Genomic DNA, 24,116 nt, shown 5'->3' with positions numbered 1-24,116 from the left:
GACAGCAATTGGGATTGGAACATCTGTCGCTGAGGTAGTTGAGTCCTGCCCAATCTTTTTCTGTGGTTTTTAGGTGAATCTGGCTTACCCCATATATTTTGTTTGTGGAAAGCTGGCTGGAAAAGATCAATGGTGATCACATGAACCATGGTGCTGTAACTGTTGTAAGTAGATGATGGTTACCAAGCACCCATTTTTTTTCATGTGACCACACACAAATGCAGTGGAATTAGTTTTAAGTGTGAAGATTGTCACTATTTCCATCAGTCGTAACTTCCAACAATTGCTAAACAAATGGCTGTAAACTTGAGGACTATATGCAATTTCTCATGTGGGTGTAGCAATATTAGGCGTTAAGTACTCACTGTCAAGGCTACTAAAGAGTGCAAGTTTGTATGAGAAATTCAGGACCCATGCAATTAAAAGATCATTTTCTCATACAATCTTGCACCACTTGGTAGCTTTGATAGTATGCATTTAATCTAATCAGATGGGCAGGGGACAAAAGAAAGGATTTCACAAAATACAGAGTTAATGGATTGTTCTCACTGCCACAGATATAGCTATCACCGAGTCAGTGAGATGACACGATTTATCAAAAGCCAAAGAGATGGAGCCTCCACATTCAGAGGCAGTGTATTTTTCTGTACCGCAAATGCTTGGGAGGAAAAAAATAAAAACAAAACAAAACAGTAGGCTGACTTTTTTTGGGGGGGGGAACAGACTGGATGGCCCTTGATGGCAGCTTCTTGAACCTTGAATCATTCACTACTAGAATAATCGCCACCTTTTCACCTCTTGCGTCGAGTGGACCCAGCAGCTCAAGGGATTAGCATAAGGCATGCGGAGACTGCCACAGGAAGCTGGATTAATTGTGTAAACCGGGGTCCAGCTTCTCCTGCAAGCGTTTTTAAGCCAAGCTGCTTTTTTTCCATCTGACGCAGCGCTCCAGACTCCGACTCTATTGGATGCCTCGCTTCCTTCGTCCATTCCGCTCGTACTATTATTACACCTCGGCAGCCCCGCCTTTTGGTCAAAGACGTCTGGGCCGACGAGCCATTGTTATCTTCCCCATCTCCTTCCTTTATTTATTTTATTTTTTGTGTAGGGCGGAGGGAAAGGGAAGAAGAAGAAGAAAAAAAGCAGGTTAAGTCCCGAGGGCGATCCACAGAAAAGAACTGCAACTCCCAAAGCGGGAAGGAAACGAGGAAAGGGGAGGGGGGGTTTAAAGAAATAAGCGAGCACGCCTGCGCGCGCACCTTTTCCTCATAACTGACCCAGATGGCCGTTGGGATTCATTTATTTTGAAGAGGGCGCGAGCCTCGCGCGCGCGCGCGCTCTTTCGCTACCTATCTTCCCCACTCGCCACTGCCGCTTTTCTCCTTGCGCGCTTGCGCTTCCCCCCCCCTCCTTCCCGCTGCCGTTCCGTCTCCCACGAAGCCCTCCGCGCGTCCCGCGCTCCCTCGTTCTCACCACCACACGTCGTCTCTCTCTCTCTCTCTCTCTCTCTCTCTCTCTCCCCGCTCCGCTTTGGTTCCCTCCCTCTCCGCGGCCGAGAGCCAATGGCTGAGCCTCTGAGGAACTCCGCCTTCTCCTCCCCGCCAATAGAAACTTACTACTATGTTATGGGGCGGGGGGGGAGAAGAGGAGAGGTGGGTGAAGGAGGGAGAGAGAGAGGGGGAGGAGAGCGCGATTGAACGAGAGCCAGCCGAGCAGCGACACCGTCTGAGGGGAAAGGGGAGGGGGGCGCCTTCGACCACTGCCAGCACCCTCGCGAAAGGCTTATCGGCGTCCGAGCATCCCCACCTGGGGAGGAGGCAGGCAAGTGAGGCGGCGACGCAAGCGACTTCCGTCCCTCGTCCCTTTTCTTCTCGTTCCCCGCTGTACCTCAGCGAGGTGCGTCGTGCTCGCCGAAGGAGACGGCTATCTGTCTGGCCGTCCATCCCTTCGACTGGCGGTCGGAGTGACTGACTTGGAACCGGAGGAGGCGAAGGCGCGTCGGTTGGCGTCGGCGCGAGAAGGGACCTGGTCTTCCTCTCTCTCCTGGCAGGGCGGGGCCGCTGCCTGGACAGCCCCGGGAGGCTCTCAGGTGCCGTTGGCCTCTTGCCCGGCCGCGGGGGCAGCCGTGTTCCTCGCTCTTGAGGTGCGGAGGGAGCGTCCGGCTTCGTTGAGCCGCGGGGTGGTGGTGGTAGTGGTGGAGACGGTACGGCGAGGTGGTGCAGTGAAAGGTGTGGGACGGAGGGAAAGGGGGCGCTTCGTCAGCCGGGGAAAGAGAGAGAGAGAAGCGTGTGGAGCGGTGTCTGCGTGCCCGCCTGGCAGCCTCTCGGCCGGAGGAAGGAGGTGGGATTATGGGATGGAAGACGGTGTGTGACTCAAGTGAGGTGAGCGCGTCGGGTTGAGGAGAGAGCGCGCGCGCGAATGTCGGTGCTGGTGGTGAAGGGGGAGAAGAGAAGAAGAGAGGCGAGGTTGAAAGATTAAAAGGCGAGCTGGCGGGTTTAGCTTCCGCGATAGCCTCCTGCGTTTCCCCTTTCCCTTTGCTATATCCCCTGGGTCAGTTGGATTGTGGTCTGGATTCAGAGCCCTCCTGTCTTCTCAGATCTTCATCTTCCTGGGTTTTCTTGGTTTATTTGTTTTGCAATGGCACCAAAGATACAGCGGTGACAGTTTCGAGTTTGAAGGGGGGAGGGGCCGTCTGCAGTTGTGTAAGCGTTTTTGGGAGGGTGGGAAGAGAGGGACACACACCCAGAGAGAGACAAAGCTGATCAGGTACAGGTAATCTCTCTAGCATATACTGAGATGAACTGAACACCGTTCCTTGGGGCTCGCCTGGTTATGACAGCAAGGTCGTGGATTTCAAAATAAACAACAATAAAGGCCTACTGACACCTATGATAGCATACCCTAGTTCTGTTTAATGACGACAGAAGCTACATTGTTTTGATTGCCATACATCTTAGACCTAAATACAGCATGAAAACATTTTGTTGGTCTGTCCCAAAGATGCTTTTTCAAGAGGCAACTGGACTTTTTGGCTTTTGGTTTGCTTCACATCCAAGAAGCACCTTCAGGCTTTGACTGGATGATGATTGAATCCTTTGATTCTCCACCATGTATTCTTGGATGAGAAGCAAAATATCTTCAAAGAATGAGATAAATATTAATGAGTGATGTGTTTTTTTCACTTATAGTAAATAGGGTGGGTGATTCTTTAAGCAAGATGTACAAACAGTGAGATGATATATGGAACTGCAACCAAGTTATATTATGTGATTGCCTTTTTTGCATTTACCAGTATTGTTTTAATTGCAAAACCATATTGTGGTTACTGCAATAGAAACTAATCAGTTAAAAATTAAAGTGCCCAGATCACTTAAAAAGAAAACTTCTAGTGAGTTTTCACTTAACTATGGTTGCTTTAAATTCAATTTGATAAAGCACTACATGCATTAGCCACATGTAGATGCTCTCAGGAAGTTAGGCAAAGTTAGTACTTAAATGGATTAATGCCATAACCTGAGAAATATAAATATCCCAGATAAAGTCAGCTACAAACTACTTCCAAAGTACATGGAATGTTCTGTGAAATCACTAAGATTTAAGCTTGCATACTCATTTATTGCAAATGATTTTGGCCCATGATTGGTTATGTTAATAGTGAATAGTTATGGTAGTACAGATGCTTTGTGTTGTTTATAGTCTCTTAATAGTCCCACTGCATTTACTGTAGTTATTTAGCTGGCATTATATAATAAATATTCCACACCAAAGAATTGATGAAGCTTCTTGAATGAGAAGCAAAATGTTTTCATGGAAAAAACAATCCAGTTGCCTTTTGAAAAGCACCTTTGGGGCAACCATGATCTGGATGACTGAGAATCTCCATAAACATTCCAGACAAATGTTAAATGCATAATATGATTTGTGGCTTTCACTTCATTATATGTAATGAACACCTTTCACTATATTGGATTTATTGATTATTTTTAAATAATTTAACCTTAATTTGGTGAAGTATTTCAATTCTGATTTCAGGAATGATTCCCCTCCCCAACAGTCAGTGGGTTAAAAAATTACCCAGTTTGTCTTAAGTTCACTGGCAATGTTATCAGTTGTGGCAGCTGTCAGAGTTTTGTTTAATGTAATCCTGGGTTAATAAGAGAATTCTAACTATAGTCTTTCAACACTATAACTGTAGGCTAGTAGAGAATTCAATATTGATTGGGCCTATAAATAACGTTGTGAGACTTTGAATGTCATAAATATCAAATTAGGATAACTATAATAAGTTTAAATAGACATTGAACAAATAAAGATACGGTGCTTGACAGTAACATATCCTTCAAGATAACCTAATTGTTATTTTGCATTTTAATACTCTTTTGAAGAAACTAATAAGAAATTGCACAATTGAGGGACTGTATAAACATTTTTTTTCTTATTAAGGTATTAGAACATTTCAAATTTAGAGGCAATATGAAAAAAAATCTCATCTTCCAGGACAATGAGACCTACTTAAAATTCTTTGCCAAAGAGACAAATGATAGACTTAGATTTATAGCATTTAAAGTTAATAGATGATGAATTTACAACTATGAAATACAAAGTTGCATTTATTCATGTTCTAATAGCATATTTTGACTATTTCAGTGTGTTATAGTAAGTAATTGGATAGCATCTGAAAACTTCAGTTGGTACAAACTGGCTTTCTATGGAACACAATGCAGTGATCAAGTCATTCCAATACTTACACTTTTGTACTGGTTGTCAATTATTTACCAGATTTGATTGAATGTGTTTGTTGTAATCTTTAAAGTATTTGCTGCCCTTAGGAACATACTACCAGCTACTTTTAGAATGTGTGTCAAGTTACATCTTTAATATAGGTAGTTCTCAAGTTATGTTCACAATTTAGCCAATTTTAAGTGAATTCATGAATGACCATTGATACAATAATTTTATCAGTGCTAAACCACTTAACAGATAGTATTTGACTTACGGTACAATCATTCATTTAGCAACTATTCAAAGTTACAATAATGCTGAAAAAGTGACAACTGTTGCAGCATCCCTGCAGTCATGTGATTGTGACTGGATGCTTGACAACCAACTTGTATTTATGATAGTTGCAGCTTCCTGCGTTCACATGATCTCCATTTATATCAGCTGTGCTTGTTCAGCAACTGCACTGTTTAACAACAAATTTCCTAATTCCACTTTTTGTAAGGTGAGGATTACTGGTAGTCTTTTCAGTTGTCATAAAAGCTTATATAGTTCATGTATTAAGATCGCTGTTTCATAGATTCTTGTATATCTCTGCCAAATTATAGCCCTTTTTGTGTAATATAAAAACAAGTGGTCTTGCTGTTAGCAACTAATCTTATCTCTCTGTTGATCATTTATCTATATTTTATGCTTCTAGGTTAACTGCCTAGTCATTATAGTTTTAAGGTTTCAAAACTATATTCTAGGAAATACAGTGGGGACCAGAATTTCTGTTGCTAAGCAAGGCACAGTTGTTAACTGAATTGTGCCTGATTTTATGACCTATTTGTCACCTATTTGTCACATTGTTAAATGAATCGCTGCAGTTGTTAGGTGAATCATATGATTGTTAAGTGAATCTGGCTCCTACCATTGACTGCTTATTGGAAGTCAGCTGGGAATTTCAGAAATAATGATCACATGGCCTCTTTAAGTGTTATATTAGGCCCTAGATAGCCATAAATAGATGTTTAATAGAGCCTAATAAATGAATACTAGAAATGATTTTGTGTTCTATAATATGCTGATTAAATATAGAGTCAGTTTAATGTCATGGTTAAGGCATCAGGCTAGAATATAACTTTGGGCTGGTCATTTTCTCAGGACTAGGAAGGAGGCAAACTGCTTCTGAAAAACCTTGCCAAGAAAACCACAGTAACTTGTCCAAGCAATCTCCAAGAATTGGACACAATCAAAGGAAAAATCTTTGCATTACTGTTGTACATTTTCTTTGTGTTTTATCAGCTTCAAAAATAAACATACCGTAATTGTGTTGCTTCATCAGAAACGGGTGTGGTCTAACATTTCAAAGGTTAGGCATATTTTTACTTCCTGTTGTCTTTGCTACATTAATTGTTATGCTTAATACTCAGAGGCCAGTTTTCCAAATCTACAGTTTTCTAATGAAAAGGGAAAAAATCACATTGGTAAAACATAGTTTGTTTGTTTATGAATATTTATAGATACAAATATCAAAGCCCTTGTGATCACTGGAGACTTTTAAGAAGAGACTAGACAGCCACTTGTGTGGAGCAGAGGGTTGGACTAGAAGACCTCCAAAGTCCCTCCCCACTCTATTATTCTAAACATTCTGAATCTTAATTCAGTAGAACATGTTTAAATTAGTTAACCTGAGTGACAACTAGAAAACAGATGAAGCTGCTTTCATTGTAGTATAACTAGAAAAAAACACAAGTACAGTGCAATATATGCTAATTGAATATAAAATTGCCCAATTCTGATTGGATTACTTTGTATATGCAATTTTTTATCCTTTAAGAAGTATGGAATCTTTTATTTTCTTGAAACATTTGTACAGTAATAAAAATGCACTTTATTATATTTTACGATATTAAATGTGCAATATTATATGATCAGAGATGTTAAATATTTCATTAGTGAGTATTTGTAATATATAATGAAGTGTAATAGAGTAACTGGTGGGAGCCAGTGTTTTATTAATGCATTCTTCATTAACCCGGTTTGCATTAAAAGAATTCCAAAATGGACAATCCAGTAAGAACAAAGAAAAATAATCTACAGTGAACAACCTCTATCAAACCAAAACCTAGTATCTTGACTATCAGTGTGGCAAGAATATAGTATCTGAGAGAATTTATTCCAGACTGAGATAATGTTAGATTAATTAATATTATTAATAGGGGTCTTCACTGATGTTAGTGAATGAGTGACTGATGAGTGAAATTGAGGAACATAACTAAGTTGCACACCACAAATAGAGCAAAAATATTTTTTAGAGTCACCTCTTTAGCATTATTCATTCCATAATTATTTAATTTAAATAAAAAGTTTTTACCATTTTAAAATGGGAAAAGTACATCTTTTATTTTAATTTCAAAATAGAAAAGAAGAGAGAGCCCTTTGATCTGGTTTCGGTGGTTTAAAGTTCAGAAAAGAATACAATAAGGACAGGATATATAGCTAATCCTTGACTTAAGACCACAATTGACCCTAAAATTTATGTTGCTAACTGAGAAATTTGTTAAGTTACAACTTTCTTGCCACATTTGTTAAGTGAATCACTGCAGTTGCTAACTTAGTAACATGGTTGTTAAATGAATCAGGCTTCCCCATTGACTTTGCTTGTCAGAAGTATGCAAAAGGTAATCACATGACCCCAGGACACTGCAACCTCCATAAATATGAACCAGTTGTCAAGCATCTGTATGTAAATCACATGACTATGGGAATGATGCAATAGTCATAAGTGAAAAATGGTCTTAACCATTTTTCAGTGCCATTGTAACTTCAAACTGTCACTAAATGAACTGTTGTAAGTCAAGGAGTAACTGGAGTAAAATAGTTGTGGATGCCTATCTGCATCTTTCAGGGTTTTTCCTTATGTTTATTTGAAAGTGTTGTGATGTAATGTAATTCTCAGGAAACCATGGAGACATTCATTCAGTTAACTGAAACCTTAGGTGGAGTTTGTTTGAAAGATACGTATCTCATTAATACACCACACCCCTATAAACAATTCTGCAAACAAACGTCCTGTATCCATATTTAAAATGGGAAATATCCCCCCTCCTGGGGATCATGTTTACTTTTTTTGAAAAAACAATTATGGCTGTGGCTGCACGTAAGCATATATTTGGTTCTCCACTTCAAAGCTTGAGTGGTAGAGGAATTTGTAAAAATATTCTATTTTGGCTGGTATTTTCCCAAATTGCTTTGGCATATAGCCCAAAGTATAACTCAGTTTCTCCCCATTCTTTTTACAGAATATAAACATATCTGTATTAAGTACAAGACAGTAGTGGGTTGCAAATCCCATTCCAACTGGTATGGTTGGAACGGGGCCGGCAGCATTCTCATGGATGCGCGCAGTGCACGTGTACACGTGCGCAGCGCATGCATGCATTCAAGCGCCTCCGTGACACTGCAATGCTCCAGTTGCTCCGTGGAGTGTTGCGCAGGCGCTGTATGCGCCATGTGCCTGCGCGGAAGCACAGAAGCCTTTAAACTCCAGTGAGCTCAGGCGGGCAGGTGGGCCCTCCGGAGCACCGTACTGGAACGGTATCCAGTGCTCCAAGCTGGCTCTGGCACGCCCATACCGGGGCATTCCGCCTGCAACCCACCACTGGTACAAGATGAATGGGAAGGAGTCAGCATTATAGCTATGGTTGTGTTTGGCAGGATAGTGTTCCTGAAATGGTTTTTAGCTTCTACATTGCTGTGTAATTTTTAAAGCAGCATTCATTCTATACTATTATAGTTCTATATTATTTTCAAACTACTTTTTATGGAATGCACCAATGTATTATTTAATTATAGCATAAGAAAATTAACATTGGCAACTAATGAATCTCACTGGTCTAAAGAATCAAATTGCAAACATTTTTATTTGAAATATTTTTGAAAATAATTCTTCGTTAATTGTTTTAGGAAATAGGCATTGGAACTTGCAATTATTGTATGGTAAATCCTCCAGATGCTTTTACAGTAATCAAAAGAAACATGTCTTCTGATTTTAATGCTAAAATACAAAATTTGAAAATGTACATTTTTATCCCCATTTAGGTAGCAATAGTTTAATTAGAAGCACATGGGGCTACTTAGAGCTCTGTCTGGTGAAACATTTTCTCAGCTCCAGTTGAGGACTGAAATTTGGACTACCTTTGTGAAACTCTTAAAACTTTAAAGATTTTATATAGATGATTACTGTAATTTACAGTAATATAACCCTTATCTTTTTTATAGTTATGCTAAACATGGTATCACTTGATAAACTAGCTGATTTCCAACATAAAATCCTTTCTTTAGAAACTTGAAAGCTAATCTGTTTTCGTCTCTCCCCTGAAATATGTATAGTTTCATATAGGTAGCATTGTAAAGCTCATTAGATTTTAGTAGCGTTCAGTACAATGGGATAAAATTACATTGCTTAAAGGCATAATTTTTTTTGTAAAGGGAAAAAATTGGTTGTTTTGTTTAGCCTTGATTATTTTATTTAGCTTTTATGGTTTGAAGTTCTTCTGTAGAATAAGATGAGATATAGAGTAGTGGATAGAACGTTGGATTTCGAATAGTGGATAGAATATGCTCAGATATTTGCTCGCCTGTTTTATAGAACCAATTTCTGTCTTCTGCCTTAATAGCTTTGATCCAAAAAATGTTTTCTAGGTAGATCAAGACCTCTTATGTTACAGAGTAAAGGTGTTCATGTAATTCCACCTCAATAGCTGCGGGGAACAATATAATAATCTTTTCAGGAGATTTTTAGGAGCCTTCAGACTAAGATATGGAAGTGAATGAACACCTGATGTCCCATTCTAACCTCCAGAACAAGATTCTAAAGCAAAGAGACAGCCAGGTTCATACGCCTTATTTTGAGGGGTGATTTTACAGAACAAAGTATTGTTGCTTACCTGCTACCCATCTAATCAGTAGAAATAATCATTCCTACTTTCTCCCTGGACAAATGCAGTAAATTAATTCTTAAGTCACTGATTTGTTTTGATGATCTCCAAGCTTGATAAAATTGTTTTGCATTTCTTATTTGCAAATGGCTACTATGCTTTCACTTTTTGGAATCTGTTTCCATATCACCTTTTGAACTGGACTTGAAGCTTGAACATGATTTTTTAAAATAATATCAATTATTATAATTTCTCCTCATCTACCTAATGTATTTAAGTCTAATAGGAAAGAAGATGAAGGAAAGCTACATTTCTTCTTCTTTAAATATATTGATATGTATTTCTTCCAGAGACCTAATTATCTTGGATTTCTCCCCTGTCAAAGTTAATAGGAAGAGAAAGTAATGGCAGAAATAAGATGGTCAGAAAAATGTGTAACTGGCTTTTGTTGTATAATATTACCGCCCAAAATCTGATTTTATTATTGGTAACATAGTTCAGTAGTTTTCAGATATTATATAAATAGGGAATCCATGTGCATGAAGTTGTCCTTTGAGGAGTTTGGTCTATGGCAAGAAATAGTGGGTATTGTAATATAGAACACCCAATTTACATTCCTTTGATTAGCCTGCTATGATTCTTCATTGTACTTTTAGTATACTCATTCCCCTAGGTGTTAGTGGCAGGTGAACCATCTTCAAGTAGACAGTTGTTTTGTTTTATAAGTAAGAAGCATTTGTTTTATAAGTAAGAAGCATAGAAAGCCTTGAGAGTAATCCATGTAGTACACAAAAAAATTCTCAAGCTTATTTTTTAACCTTTAAATTAAGCAATTTTTAACCTTTAAATTAAGCAATCTTGCTTAAGTTTTAAGTTTTAGAATTTTGCATTGGATTTTATATTTTGTATCTGATAAACTGAATTCTGTAACCACAAAGAATTCACTGGAAAGGACATTTTATTAATTATAAATGTTAGTATTTTTTTCTGGATTAAGAAAAATGAGGTGGCTATTTATGTAACATAAAATGCGGTTTTATATTAATATTTCATGTCTTCAGTTAAGTTTCTTTTATTTTTCTACCACTAGAAACATGACAACTGAAAAGAGTTTAGTGGCAGAGTCTGAGACTCCTAAACAGCAGCCCCCAAAGGAGGAGGAGGTAGTTGCTGAAACTGATCCCCAGGAATCTTTTGTGGAGAAAGCACCCGAGGGGGATAATCCATCCAAGAAGAAGCTGAAAGCATCCAATGGTGACACACCCACCCGAGAAGACCAGAGTAAGAACAAAGAATGCAGTTCTGAAACTCGTGGCCTGTCACGCTTATTTTCATCACTTCTCAAGAGGCCCAAATCTCAGGTATCAGAAGAAGAAGGCAACGGGCCAGGAACAAAAGAACTTGGTGAAGAACACCAGAAAGAGGCTGATATAGAAGTTGATCTCAATGAAGAGATTTTGCTGAAAGCCCCAATAGCAGCTCCTGAACCTGAACTTAGGACTGATCCGTCTTTAGATCTTCACTCACTCAGCAGTGCAGAAACTCAGGTAAGTATCATGTAAAAGTAATATTTTCTAGTTGCTTAGATTTCTAGAGAGATTCTTCCTAATATTGTGCATATAGCTTTAATTTAATATAGTTTATTTAGTACCATACTTTTCAGAGTATAAGACACACTTTCCCCCTGCAAAATTGTGGTACATCTTATACAACAAATATTGCCGAAGTCCCACCCATCCTTTGGCTGTTTTCGGCCTCCGCGTGCCCTATTTTAGACCCGTTCCAGGCTGTGCAGATTGTCACAGTAGATCACTGATGATCGCCTCCGTGTGTCGTGTTTTTGGCCTCCGCACACTTTGTTTTTGGCCTCTGCGCATCACATTTTCGATGGCAGGGAGCAGCGGCGGCAGCCCCCGCTGTCTGGAACCGGCTGAAAATGCAATGTACAGAGGCTGAAAACAAGACGTGCGGAGGTGGTGATTGGTGGCGATGTGCTGTGACAATCCCCGCAGCCTGGAATGGTCTAAAACAGAGCGTGTGGAGGCCAAAAATGTGACACGCAGAAGCCAAAAATGCGATGCGTGGAGGCAGTGATGTGCTGTGGCAATCCCCACAGCCTGGAATAGCTGATTGGTGGTATTCTGGGAGGCTGATCCAACCAATCAGCTGCTCATACTGAATCAGGTTGCAATAAGGTGCTGAAGCTGACCAGGCTGTTTGCTGTTGGCTGCAAGGACGCTAGACAGATGAATACTGATTGATGCCTTGTTTTCCTCTCCCAAAACTAATGTGCGTCTTATACTCTGGAGGGTCCTATACACTGAAAAATATGGTAGTTTAGTTTAATATAACTAAAACAGAATATATTTTTATTGGGACTTTCATGGATTTTATTCCCAAGAAAATATAAATGCTCTATTACACCAATATTGAAAAAACTACACTGTCTTCCAGTTCCAATTCAAGGTGCACATAGCCCCATAAAGTATCAGAGATACTTGCAGTTGTCCCCATCCTGTTTTAAATTCTGCCTTTAACATGGGTATGTCTAACATCCACAAAATGTCTGCTTTTCCAGTGATCCAGCCATAATTGAAAACAAACTGCTTTTGAGTTGAGACATGCCCCTCATTTGCATAGGGATTTTAGATACTTTTTATGCTGCTGCTTTATGTTTTTTACTAATTATGTGAGTACCTCTTAGAGCTATTTGGCAGTAGGCAGCATGTAAAATAATTAGTCCGTTTTACAACTTAATTTTGAGGTTTATTTAACCAGGTTCAAGTTGGGAAATGTTTCACATCTTTAAGGTATAATTTATGGACAATGTATTTTGTTACATTTTAAATTATATTGGAAACTAATGACATTTAAGTAGTAATTCCCAGCATATGCATTTATCTTTTTATTTAAAAAGTCTCCCTCCTCCCCCAATGCAGGTTGTGAATTTCAGCTAGTGTCCTGGTTTTAAAAAAGTTTTACTTTTCAAGTATTTAAAGTAATAAAGATTTATGAAATACAAACTTAAACACATATTACAGGGAAATGTTTTATTAGAATATTTTAATGATTTCAGCCTGCTCAAGAGGATAGGAGAGAAGATCAGGACCAAGATCCAGAGAACATAGATCTTGAAATTAAGGAAGAAAAAGAGCAGGTGGAGTGTTCCAATACAGGTGAAAAAAAAGAAAACAAGGGAAAGGTGGAAAAAGAATTAAAAAGTGCTCCCAAAACAGTAAGAAGACCCCGAAATAGCATGCATTGCAAGATTACCTTACTGGATGATGCAATTTTTGAGTGTTCTGTGGATGTAAGTATATTTATATGTTACTGATTAATTTCTGAATTGTAAATCTATATTAAAACTAATATGGAGGGGAGGGGGAGAATGTGATTGTCCTGATACATTGTATCTTTTTGAAATGATAGAACACCCTATTTTTCTCTATAGTAGCCTAAACAAATTCACCCTATCTTTAAATTACAAAGTTCATTTTTTAAAAATTGCACTCATAAAATAACTATTTGGAGGAACCACTACTTTATAATTGCCCCCAGGAATCTGTTTAACTTTTTTTTTAGCAATCAGTGGGTTTTTATGTTTGATATGTTGTCAGGAATGAATGACATTGGGTGTAAGGTGAAGAGGTTTGATATTGGTATGGGAGGAACTGACTGCAACATACTACAGGCATCTTTGAGTCTTGCTAAAAACATAGTTGTTGCACCTTTAAAGTTATGGATAATAGAAGTTGCATGTGATACACTACCTTGTCCCTTTTGCTTGATTGTTGCATAGTAGATTGGGAATTAAGTACTATTGTTCTTTTTAAAGGTTTACTGATATTTTGAATCACTAATGAAACCTAAATGCATGTTTATGGCCAAGTTGTATTTCTGTAGCCGACTGAACAAAATAGATGTTTTAATTGACTTAACATATTTTAGTCAGTGTATGAATGTTACATTATTATATGATATTATTAAAATATTGCTATTAATATTATTGTATCCAGTGGTTACTTTATGTGTGTGTGCCTCTAATGGTAGTCTTTAATTCTACATGCAGAGAATGGAATAAAAATGCAAATTTTAGAGATTATTTTTTCATATGGGTGGCTCATGGTAAAATTGTGATTTCACTGCCTTGGATTCTACATTCCTTCTGTATCATCTTTGATTAAAGATCCTAGGTTGAAGTCCCTGGAGAACAACTGCTAGCAGGGAAGACAACAGGCTGATGATATAAAGCAGCTTTTTATATCCTTTCAGCCTGACATCTGTTTGTGGGCTGGGAGGGAAAGGCTTGCTGATGCTTGAAGAAAAAAACCTCTCACCCATCAGTGCCTCAAGCAATGCTCCTATATTGATTTATAATCTTCAGGCTCTAGCGGGAAGTTATAGTTTGGCCATCAGCCAAAATCATATTTATGAAATTGTGGAGAAATACAGATGCATTAAACCAGCTATAATTTAACTATCTGTTGTTCTGTTCATTTAACTAATTAGTTGGTGGTGATTACTAGAACTTTCATGTGTTTGTTAAAAAATAGGCTGTGCCAGATAAATCATTTTTGTTTGGCTGGATTATTAGATCCTCACTTGCCATGCCAATTTAGAGTGGCAGTTGTAGCAGGTCCCAGTTGCCATTATAAGGTGAATCCTGCAGAGTTGCAGCATCTTGGGGTTATGTGCTTGCCATTTGCAATTTCCTGATGGCTTCTTCAATGAGTGCTTCTTAGAAGCTAGTAGTGAAGATAATCTCTGGTGATCCCAAGATTGTGGAATACTGTAAATAATTGCGAGTAAGTTACCAACAACTCAACTCAACCCATGATTATTGGGACAATGTGGCACCCTGGCTGCAACTATGAGGATCTGCCATCAGTGGCCCTTGTTCAGTGCCATCATAACTTTGAATGGTCATTGAACGAGTAGTTGTTTAGTGTGGACTACCTATAGATGGAGTGTGCTTAGACTTTAGTAAGGCATTTAATAAAATTGACTATACACACACACACACATATACATACACACACAAAAACACACACACACACACATATACATATATAGACCACCCATCTTACCATAGGGTAACTCACTACAAGATTCACAATTGGTTAAATATCTGTACCTAACATGTGAAGAAAGGTATATGACGTTAGGAGAATTGCTAACATTTCAGGAGATAGGATCAACGTTCAGAAAGAACTGATACACTTGAACATTGGACCCTATCCAACAAAATACTGCTCAGTGGTAAAAAATGTAAGATTCTGAACCTTAGGTAAAGAAAACCAGGTGCACAGGTACAAAATGGGTGGTGTTTGGCCAAACAATAATATTTGTGAGCAGGATTTGAATGTCTTGATAGACCATAAAATAAGCATGAGCCAATGGTGTGCTGCAGCTGCCAAAAGAGCCACTGAAGTCTTGCGTAGCATCAACAGAATTATAATGTCAAGATCATAGAATTGGTTGTTCCATTCTACACTGGTCAGACTGCACCAGTGTAGTGTGGAGTGGAATTACCATTCCCATGACTTTGACATGGTAAGACAGCATTTAAAGTACTGCTTCCATTTTTTGTCACTACAATGCAAGAAAAATGCAGAGAATACAGAAAAGCAGCAAAGATAGTGACTAGCTAAAACACCATATCATAAGAAGAACTATTAAAATAATTGGATACTGTATGTTTAGTTTAAAGAAGAAAAGTCTAAGAGGAAACATGACTTCACACTTCCAATACGTTAAAAAACTATCCAAGGGAAGAGAGTATAGACCGTAAATTATGAAATACATGATTCTCAATTTTGTGGGGGCTGGAGGGTGGGGGGATGTCTTGTGAAGGGATATACTTGCATGCCGAGTCAGATTTATTTAAGGTTTGTTTGTTTTTCCCTTCCTTCCTCTTTCTATGTCCAAGATTAGAAATTTAGTCTTCACATCTCTGCAGCTTTCTTTCTGGCCATTTTTCATATGTTTTTGTTTTTCACCATTTAGGACTAAAGCTCAAAACACATCTTAACTATAATTACCAGTAATTCTCTTAACTATTTGTATTTTTCTACAGAAACATGCCAAAGGACAAGATCTTCTTAAGAAAGTATGTGATCACCTCAACCTTTTGGAAGAGGACTATTTTGGACTGGCCATATGGGATACCCCAACGTCTAAGGTAAGAACTTTACACAAAAACGTTCTTAGTAGGTCATTTGGGGGAAATTAATTTGCTTAAATTTGGTGGGATGGTGGAGAAGAACTGAACTTTATCTGGAGAACAGTTAATAAAATGCATGCATCCCGTCATTGGTAAATTTGTAGAAACTGGCTCTAACACAGAAAAATATTAAACTGCCTAACACTGCACATAGAAGCTCTTCTGGATAGATCAGTACCATGGACAGCACCTGCCTCAAGTGACTTCTGATATTTCTGAACAGGGCAATGTACATGCTATATCTACATATAGAGATAGCTTATATAATGGGGAGAGGAAGTTGGCAGTTGCGTTTTGCTTTCAACTTGAAAACTATCTAAAAATGTCCAGGCTTCTAAAATTATAATTCTGCAGCAATATTGATAGTCTTGGTGTCTATGTATTTTTAATTTTGTTGTTTCTTTATTTTAACTTTATTATTAGAAAAATATTTTTAAGATACTTCCTGTTCATCAGCTTGACTATGTTAACATTTTAATAATGTGTCATTTTATTCTATTACTGTGCTAGCTTTGTATTGTATTAATGCAGCAATAATACATTTTCACATTGTTATTTGTCAACATTTCAAATGATAAATATTTACCATTTTCTTGTAGACATGGTTGGATGCTGCCAAAGAGATAAAAAAACAAGTTCATGGTAAGTGGATTTTTTAATGAAGTGGTAGATATGTATAATTAAAAAAGTAACTGTTATCTGATTCTTCAAACAAGTAGCTGTTAAAAAGGATCAGGGTGAAATGCCTATAGATCATCCACAGAGTGATCAAAAAGTATTGAAAGGAATCAACAAATATATTAGAAAAATCTGCTTTGTAGTTTATCAAGTACAATAGCTTATTTCTTAAAACTGATTCTACTGTTAGTTATGTTAATTGTGCAGGGATATAATTGCATCATTGAGTTGGAATAAAACTTGAAAATAAGGATAAAGCAGCCCAATTCATACTTGTAGTTTAAGATTCACTAAAGCCTAAAATAGAATTTAATCTATTTTTTTCCTTCCTTGCTTGCTTCCTTCCTTCCCTCCCTCCCTCCCTCCCTCATAAAGGGTGCAGAATAATGATTCAGTATTTACTCACTTAGGAGATTACAACCTTAATTAACTTGCAGCTATAATAAACCATGAGCTCACAGTGCATTTCTAGCTTTGTCACTGAGTTCACCCATCACAATATACCTGGTTTGTTTATTGTTAGCTTAGCTTATGTATTGTGTGAATGCAACAATAAAGAGGTGGTGTCACAAATTGGAGGGATAGGCTTGTACACAGAAAGCAGGAGCCCAGTCAGAACTTGCTTTCATTCTATCTGGGCAAGTCAGCTGTCAGCTTGTCCAAAGAAAGCAGAAGAAACATGGTTTAGAACAAATCTTGAGTGTGATGTGTTAGGACTGTAACTGTATATGCACCAAACCATGGTTTCCATGTGCAAAGCTGGATTTCTATCAGTACTCATTTTTTCTGTGACAGCTTTATACCATCACATTTTTATTGAAGGAAACAAAAAGTTTGGATTTAATATAAATTTATAAGCTTGGATTTATTAGCTAGTACTTATAGCAGTGGTCTGTAATAGACAGTCCTGTTTGGCACCCTACTTGCTTGGGATCAATTATTTCCTCATTTACTATCCAGATATATACTCTGGTGTATAGATACCTAACATACAATTTGCTGTTGATATTCAATAGGCTAATTAACCTATAATTAGGTGAGTCATTCTTGTCACACTTTTTACATAAGGAAACAATTATTGCTACTCTCAGTTCTCTGGGAACTTAGCTGTGCATTTAATATATGAAAAGAGAGAGAGAGAGAGAGGCCAGTACTGGTGCCCATCAGAGCTATATTTAATTAACTTGGAAAGAATACAATTACAACCTGGAGTTTTACCACACTGAAGTTGATTAATAATATTTTTTACTTCCTTGCATATTACTGGGGGCCACTTGGATAGAGGGATAAAGGCACATCTATCATGTAGGAGTTGGCATGAGGATCATAATACAAGGCTTGCAGATAACATATGCAAGTATACAAGGAATATGGGGCATTTGGGTGGCATCATTGTAGAAACAATTTGTCATAATATACCAGTGGTCTTTGATTTTGTAGCTTTGATTAGCTGTGACCATTTTTTTCTTCTGGCCAATGGGTTTTACCTCTCTTTCTGAGCAAACAATACAGTTTTAGCATCCTGAGCAGTGTGGTAGCTAGAGGTGAAGATGCTCTCCTCCTATTTAGAAGTTTGGGACTCCCATTTGGAAGTTCAACTCTTGGTAGCAACAGATGTTTCTCTATCATGGCGCAAAGAGAAAATATCTGCTGTAAACACCATGTAGGCATAAGGAAGTCAGCTGGCCAGTAAATAGTCAGCTCCATTTAATTGCCCCGACTTCATTCCAAATAAAGAGTTTACAAGGTTGTAAAAGGAAAACAAAAATACAGTTTTAGCAGCAATGTAGCATTTGTCATACTAGTTCTTGGAATGATGACCCTTCAAGTTTGGATTGGTCTTTATTTTCTGTAAAAAAGATCGGAGTCTATGGTTACAAGCCAATGATATACATTTGGTTGATTTCTTGAAAGTGATTTTATTTTAACTTTTAGAAATTGAAGTTGTAATATTACAGCTGGTAGGAATAAGATTAAGCTATGTCTTTTAAAGGCAGAGAGATTCCAGGCTTCTTGTTGTAATTTATTTTTGGTCTATAATACAATGGAGAAATTTTGCTTGTAATGTTTATGTTTATAATGTGTTATTTCTATATCTTCTTACTGAATTATAGCAATTATAGATGGAAGGAGTGGAGATCTTGTGGTTTCCAGATTTCTTTTAGTGTCTGTTTGCCCTTTAGTCAATTGATGATAAGAATTATAATTTAACAATTTGCAGACTATTGCAGATTAACCCCAAATCTCTCTTAAATTCAGGAGGTCCATGGATTTTCACTTTCAATGTCAAGTTTTATCCTCCGGACCCAGCACAATTAACAGAAGATATAACAAGGTTTGTGATATCCTTAAATCACTATTTCTTAACCTTGACAACTTTAAAGATTTGTAGATTTCATCTCTTCCCTAACCAGCATGCTGACTGGTGTATTCTGGGGATTGAAGTCCACACATCTTAATGTTTCTAAGGTCAAGTAACACTATTTTAAACTTAATGAAAAACTCCTTTGTGTGTTGTTTGTATTTTGCAGGTATTATTTGTGTCTCCAGTTAAGAAAAGATATTATTAATGGGCGGCTTCCTTGCTCCTTTGCTACGTTAGCTTTGCTGGGTTCCTACACAATCCAATCTGAGTTAGGAGATTATGACACAGATCTACATGGTGCAGATTATGTCAGTGAATTTAAATTTGCCCCAAACCAGACAAAAGAACTAGAAGACAAGATCACAGAATTACATAAAACATACAAGTGAGTATTAAACTTGTCATTGATCAAGTGTTGTATAACTAATTAAAGGTGTGTGTGTTTGTGTGTGTGTGTAAGTAAATATGAATATCTTTAAAGCATGGATACAGCGATAATTTATTATTGATTTCACTCAGACTTCTCATTATAACTGCTTCTACAATTATTTTAGAAGTTAAATTATTGAAAATTAAAAATTAAAATAAAATTAATATGTTGGGTGAACTCAACTAATTGTGAAAAAGTTTAATTAAATTTCTATGGCTGCTAAAATGCTATTTTGAAACCTATTTGTTTATAGATCTATGAGTCCAGCTCAAGCTGATATGGAATTTCTTGAGAATGCTAAAAAGCTGTCAATGTATGGAGTTGATCTTCATCAAGCCAAGGTAAAAGAATATATTTGTTTATAATATTTCCATTTTTAATGTGTTTTACTTATATATCACACCCAACTGCAACTGTGATTGGTAAACATAGGATTAAAACACAATGAGCAAAATAAGAAAGTAAAAAAGAAAGTAATGGTGACCAAAAGTCAGCCCAATTCCAATAACAACAACAAACAACTTACTGCGATAGATTCACCTAACCTCCAGATTCCATGTCTGAGGAAAAGGACAGGTCTTCACATTTTTTAAAATACTAACAAGGTTTGGGATTCTCTGAATCCAGGGGATATGGCATGCGAAAGAGCAGGTGTTGTAACAGAGAAAGCTTGCTTCCTGGGACCCACAAGATGGCACTATTTAATAGGCAGGGCCCAGAGTATGGGAAAAAGGAAGAATCTGTCTTTTGCAAACTCTGAATTCCTGTGCATAATCTAACCATACTAATTCTAGCACCCATCTGTCTGGGCTCTCGAGTGTTTTAAACAAAAAGAACATAGAGATAATTCGGAGAAGGGTGGTTTCTTTTTTCTGACTTTAGTTTGTATGATCTTTTATTGTTTTAGCAGTAGCACCTATACTTTTATACTGCTTCATAGTGCTTTACAGCCCTCTCTAAGTGGTTTACAGTCAGCATATTGCCCCCAATAATCTGAGTCCTTTAATTTTTTTAAGGTTGAAATATTAATATTTTTAATGTTGAAATAAGAACATATGAGTATTATATCCTATTTTCTTTTTTCATAGGACTTGGAAGGTGTAGACATCACTCTAGGAGTCTGTTCCAGTGGTCTTCTTGTCTACAAAGATAAATTGAGAATCAACCGTTTTCCTTGGCCCAAAGTGTTAAAGATTTCTTACAAGCGCAGCAGCTTTTTTATCAAGATCCGGCCTGGCGAGGTAGGCTATGGAGTCATTTTATTTTAGTTCTAATTGAATGCATTTGTCTTATTCTACCCTATCTTTGAGAAATATTAAGGATAAACTATTTTGCAAATAACAGCTGAATCCGGATGCTAAAGAAAAGTCTATCCACAATCATGCATAACTTGGTAGATTATTACTTACTTCCTTTGAGGCTTTTTATGAGGAATTGTCTTTGGGCCTTCATTGAATAGTGCAGATGGTTTGAAACATGGCTTTGTTGATTAGAAGCACCTAATACGCTGTGTTGCATTTTATGTTAGACATACACCAATCTACATCAAATGAACATGTCTTGGGTGAAGTCAGAGTTCTTGCTCTAATGTGGATATTGTTATTAGTTATGTCAGTTTTAAAGAGTAAATATTCATTTTAGGTTCAGATATATATGTTTATGATATACATATTTCTATTGATAATAGCATATTTTACCAGTAAATCTACACATCTTGTCAGCATTTAAAAAACATCATCTTGTATTGAAATTTGACCAAGTCATGCTATGATTTTAATGTAAAATCATATTGCATATTTCTGCTTTGGGAAAATGCTTTTTAAGAATGTTATTTTTTAATCATTTCAATTAGGTTTGTACCTATTTTAATTCTAGTGAAAGGAGTAATTTTTCATGTTATTTGATATGCTAAATGGTAAGAATGAAGTATTTAATTTGCTATAATAGCTACATTATACAATCAAGCCATTATAGTTTTTTAATGCAGCCACGTAGTTGAAAGTTTTTTAAACTGTTCCCAATCTTTGTGTGAGGTGAGGTGAACTAAGAAAGAGTAACTGGTCCCTTCCCTATTTTATTTTTTCAGGGCTTCCCCCCCTGTTTCCCCGTTGTAGTTTTCATTTCCTTTGTAATTTGCTTTGTTTAGTTGATGATGATTGGGTAACTTTTTCAATAATAGCTTAAATTAAATGAAATTTACTGATCAATGGTTCTTTTTAAAAAAAAATCCAATGAAAATATTTTTTAAAATTTAATAATTTAATCCAGTGCATAATCTCTGTGCCAATCAAACTTACTCTTACTATTTTCCATAGCATGAACAATATGAAAGTACTATTGGATTCAAACTTCCTAGTTATCGGGCAGCTAAGAAATTGTGGAAAGTCTGTGTTGAACATCACACATTTTTCAGGTTTGCATTTGTATTTTTCATTGCTGGCTAATTAAGAAATGGTGTTTATGGGTGTACATCTACTAAATCCACTTCTGATCTGAGCTAGATGAGATCAAGTGTGGTTTCAGACCTCCTGAGTCCTAATTGACTAGTGGTAGCAGGTAGTTTTAATTTTCCAGTATTTGTTTCCGAAAGTAGGTCAATATCATTAGCAAAGACTCTTCTTTTGTCCTCACAAGGGATGCACAACTCATCCCAAGGATGAAGAGTTGGTATTGTTAGTCCTTGTCATAACCAAGATACAAATATGATTGGTCCTCACTGACCACTTGTTCAATGACCATTCAAATTTACAATGGCACTAAATGAATAGCACTTACAACTGATTCTCATACTTAGTAGCCACTGTAGCACCCCTATGGTCATGTGATTGTGATCTGGGTACTTAACTCATGATTATGCCATTGCCATTTCTGAATGTCATGTGATCATGATTTGTGACCTTTCCCACCAGCTTAGGACTAGCAAAGTCAATAGGGAAGCCAGCAGGAACTTGCAAATCACTGTTACATGAAGTCCTCACTTAGAAAGCTGTACGGTCCTCACTTAATGATGGCAACTGGACTGTTGACACTAAGAAAAATGCAGTCATGTGATTTTTCAAGTATTAACATAATTAGGCGAAGATTACCTGTATTTCAAATTATTTTGTCTATTTGTACAATAAAATTTAACTTTTGTTACTAAAATGGAACAAAAAGCAGTCACTTCAGGTAGAAGTACATTGAATGAGGGTTGATGGCATAAAAATGGGAAATAGTCAAGGACATTGGCTGCTAAGGGGAAAAAATCAGAAGTGCTGGAATGATCTGGAGGTTTGTTTTTTATTGCTGAGACCACAGTAGAAAGTAACAGATGCAGAGGCCAGTACATTGATAGCAGGTGAGGGGAGGCGCACAAAGCTTTGAATAGCATAAAATTGTTCAAGCTTTGTCTATATTCATGAATGAATAACTAAATGTAAACAGATTCTTTCATAATAAAAATGAGCTAATTTGTTGTATATAATATTTTATTACTTCAGAATATACAAGCCCTAAAATAAGAAAGCTTTCACCAATCAGATCAAGTATCCTCTGCAACAATCTGTTCTCTTGAGGTTCTGAGTTCTTCTATCAAACACTTCCCCCTTTTAGCTAAGCATAGAAAACTGGAAAACGGATGGGGGGTAACTTTAAAATGTCTAGTCCAAAGCCCACAATTTTACAATATAAAATGTGCTTATTTTATAAGGGAAAGCTATAGTCCTATGCAGTCTTACACATGGGGAATTTAATGAGAAATTCCCTTACTAAATCAGTGAAGCCAAATCTGTAAATATTTTTTACAAATTGGAAAACAGAAATTTTTAGAAAACAAAAAATATATATGCAACAATCACACATGCTGTCCGAATGAAGATAATCTTATTCAGATCTATATTTACCTTTAAAAAGCAGAGTGAATTCTGATCATTTATCTCACAGCTTCACAGCCTTGGGGTTTCTGTTGATGGGTGTGAATGGCACTTAAAAGTCAATAAAATAAAGATATAATTAAGATAGTACTCACTATTGAGTGGCAGTCATTTTATCTGAGTTGGAAACATATCTTTGGGTTTTAAATTAATAACATTAGAACATGCATGTATCTTTTAGATTAACATCAACTGAAGCGCTCCCCAAGAGCAGATTCTTGGTGCTGGGTTCTAAATTTCGCTACAGTGGCCGGACACAAGCTCAGACCAGACAAGCTAGTGCCCTGATAGATAGACCTGCACCACAGTTTGAACGAACAGCAAGTAAGCGTGCTTCTAGAAGCCTTGATGGTGGTGAGTACCCTATTCTCCTCTTTACTATAAGTTCCAGTTTAAGTTGGTTCTTTACAAATTCTACTGAGTTGGATTTCATTAATATTTGCCCTACACGTGTAGTAATTGATTTATTTAAAAAATGGTATAGGATTCACATGGGAAGTCTGAAAAAATGGGGAACTGAAAACTGGCATCTGATTCTTACCATACCCTGGTTACCACAACTCTGTTATTTTGCCATGTTCTGGGGGTCATGAGGAAATAACTGTGATTTCCTGTGTGACTCATTGTTTCTTATGTTATGTAACATGAATGCCTCAGGAAAAGACTTCCATGTTGGTGACATAACATGAAGACAAACAATTTTAAAATGTTCATAAAAATAGCTTTTAAATCTTCCTTAAACAACAATGCTTCTTCTAATATAGCTAACAATTATGAATTTTAAGAACCATTTCAAATTTGGAGATAATTTTAACTGAAGGCAGCTGAGTATAAAATTGAAGAAATCAACAAAGCAGTTGTATCC

The 24,116-nt window shown here is 37.0% G+C and overlaps 1 protein-coding gene across 19 annotated transcripts in view; it reads left to right on the top strand.

Annotated features, from left to right (window-relative positions):
• Positions 1-1,662: 1,662 nt before the first annotated feature.
• Positions 1,663-24,116, top strand: part of EPB41 (erythrocyte membrane protein band 4.1) — a 58,351-nt gene continuing 35,897 nt past the window's right edge. For 9 of the 19 annotated variants that reach the window (XM_032228479.1, XM_032228477.1, XM_032228478.1 and 6 more), the window contains exons 1-11: positions 1,663-1,821; positions 10,735-11,191; positions 12,721-12,954; positions 15,721-15,825; positions 16,467-16,509; positions 18,805-18,880; positions 19,077-19,295; positions 19,594-19,681; positions 20,429-20,581; positions 21,656-21,753; positions 23,433-23,605. In XM_032228479.1, the coding sequence (XP_032084370.1) occupies positions 10,739-11,191; positions 12,721-12,954; positions 15,721-15,825; positions 16,467-16,509; positions 18,805-18,880; positions 19,077-19,295; positions 19,594-19,681; positions 20,429-20,581; positions 21,656-21,753; positions 23,433-23,605 (1,642 nt within the window). In that variant the 5' untranslated portion in view covers positions 1,663-1,821; positions 10,735-10,738. Of the gene's footprint in view, positions 1,822-2,066; positions 2,144-2,307; positions 2,382-10,734; positions 11,192-12,720; positions 12,955-15,720; positions 15,826-16,466; positions 16,510-18,804; positions 18,881-19,076; positions 19,296-19,593; positions 19,682-20,428; positions 20,582-21,655; positions 21,754-23,432; positions 23,606-24,116 lie in introns of those variants that run through there. The other 10 variants (XM_032228483.1, XM_032228482.1, XM_032228481.1 and 7 more) reach the window with 5 other exon arrangements.

Source organism: Thamnophis elegans, chromosome 12 (genome assembly GCF_009769535.1).
Source record: "Thamnophis elegans isolate rThaEle1 chromosome 12, rThaEle1.pri, whole genome shotgun sequence".
Classification (NCBI taxonomy): Eukaryota; Metazoa; Chordata; class Lepidosauria; order Squamata; family Colubridae; genus Thamnophis; species Thamnophis elegans.
This window is presented reverse-complemented; position numbering and strand designations above follow the sequence as displayed.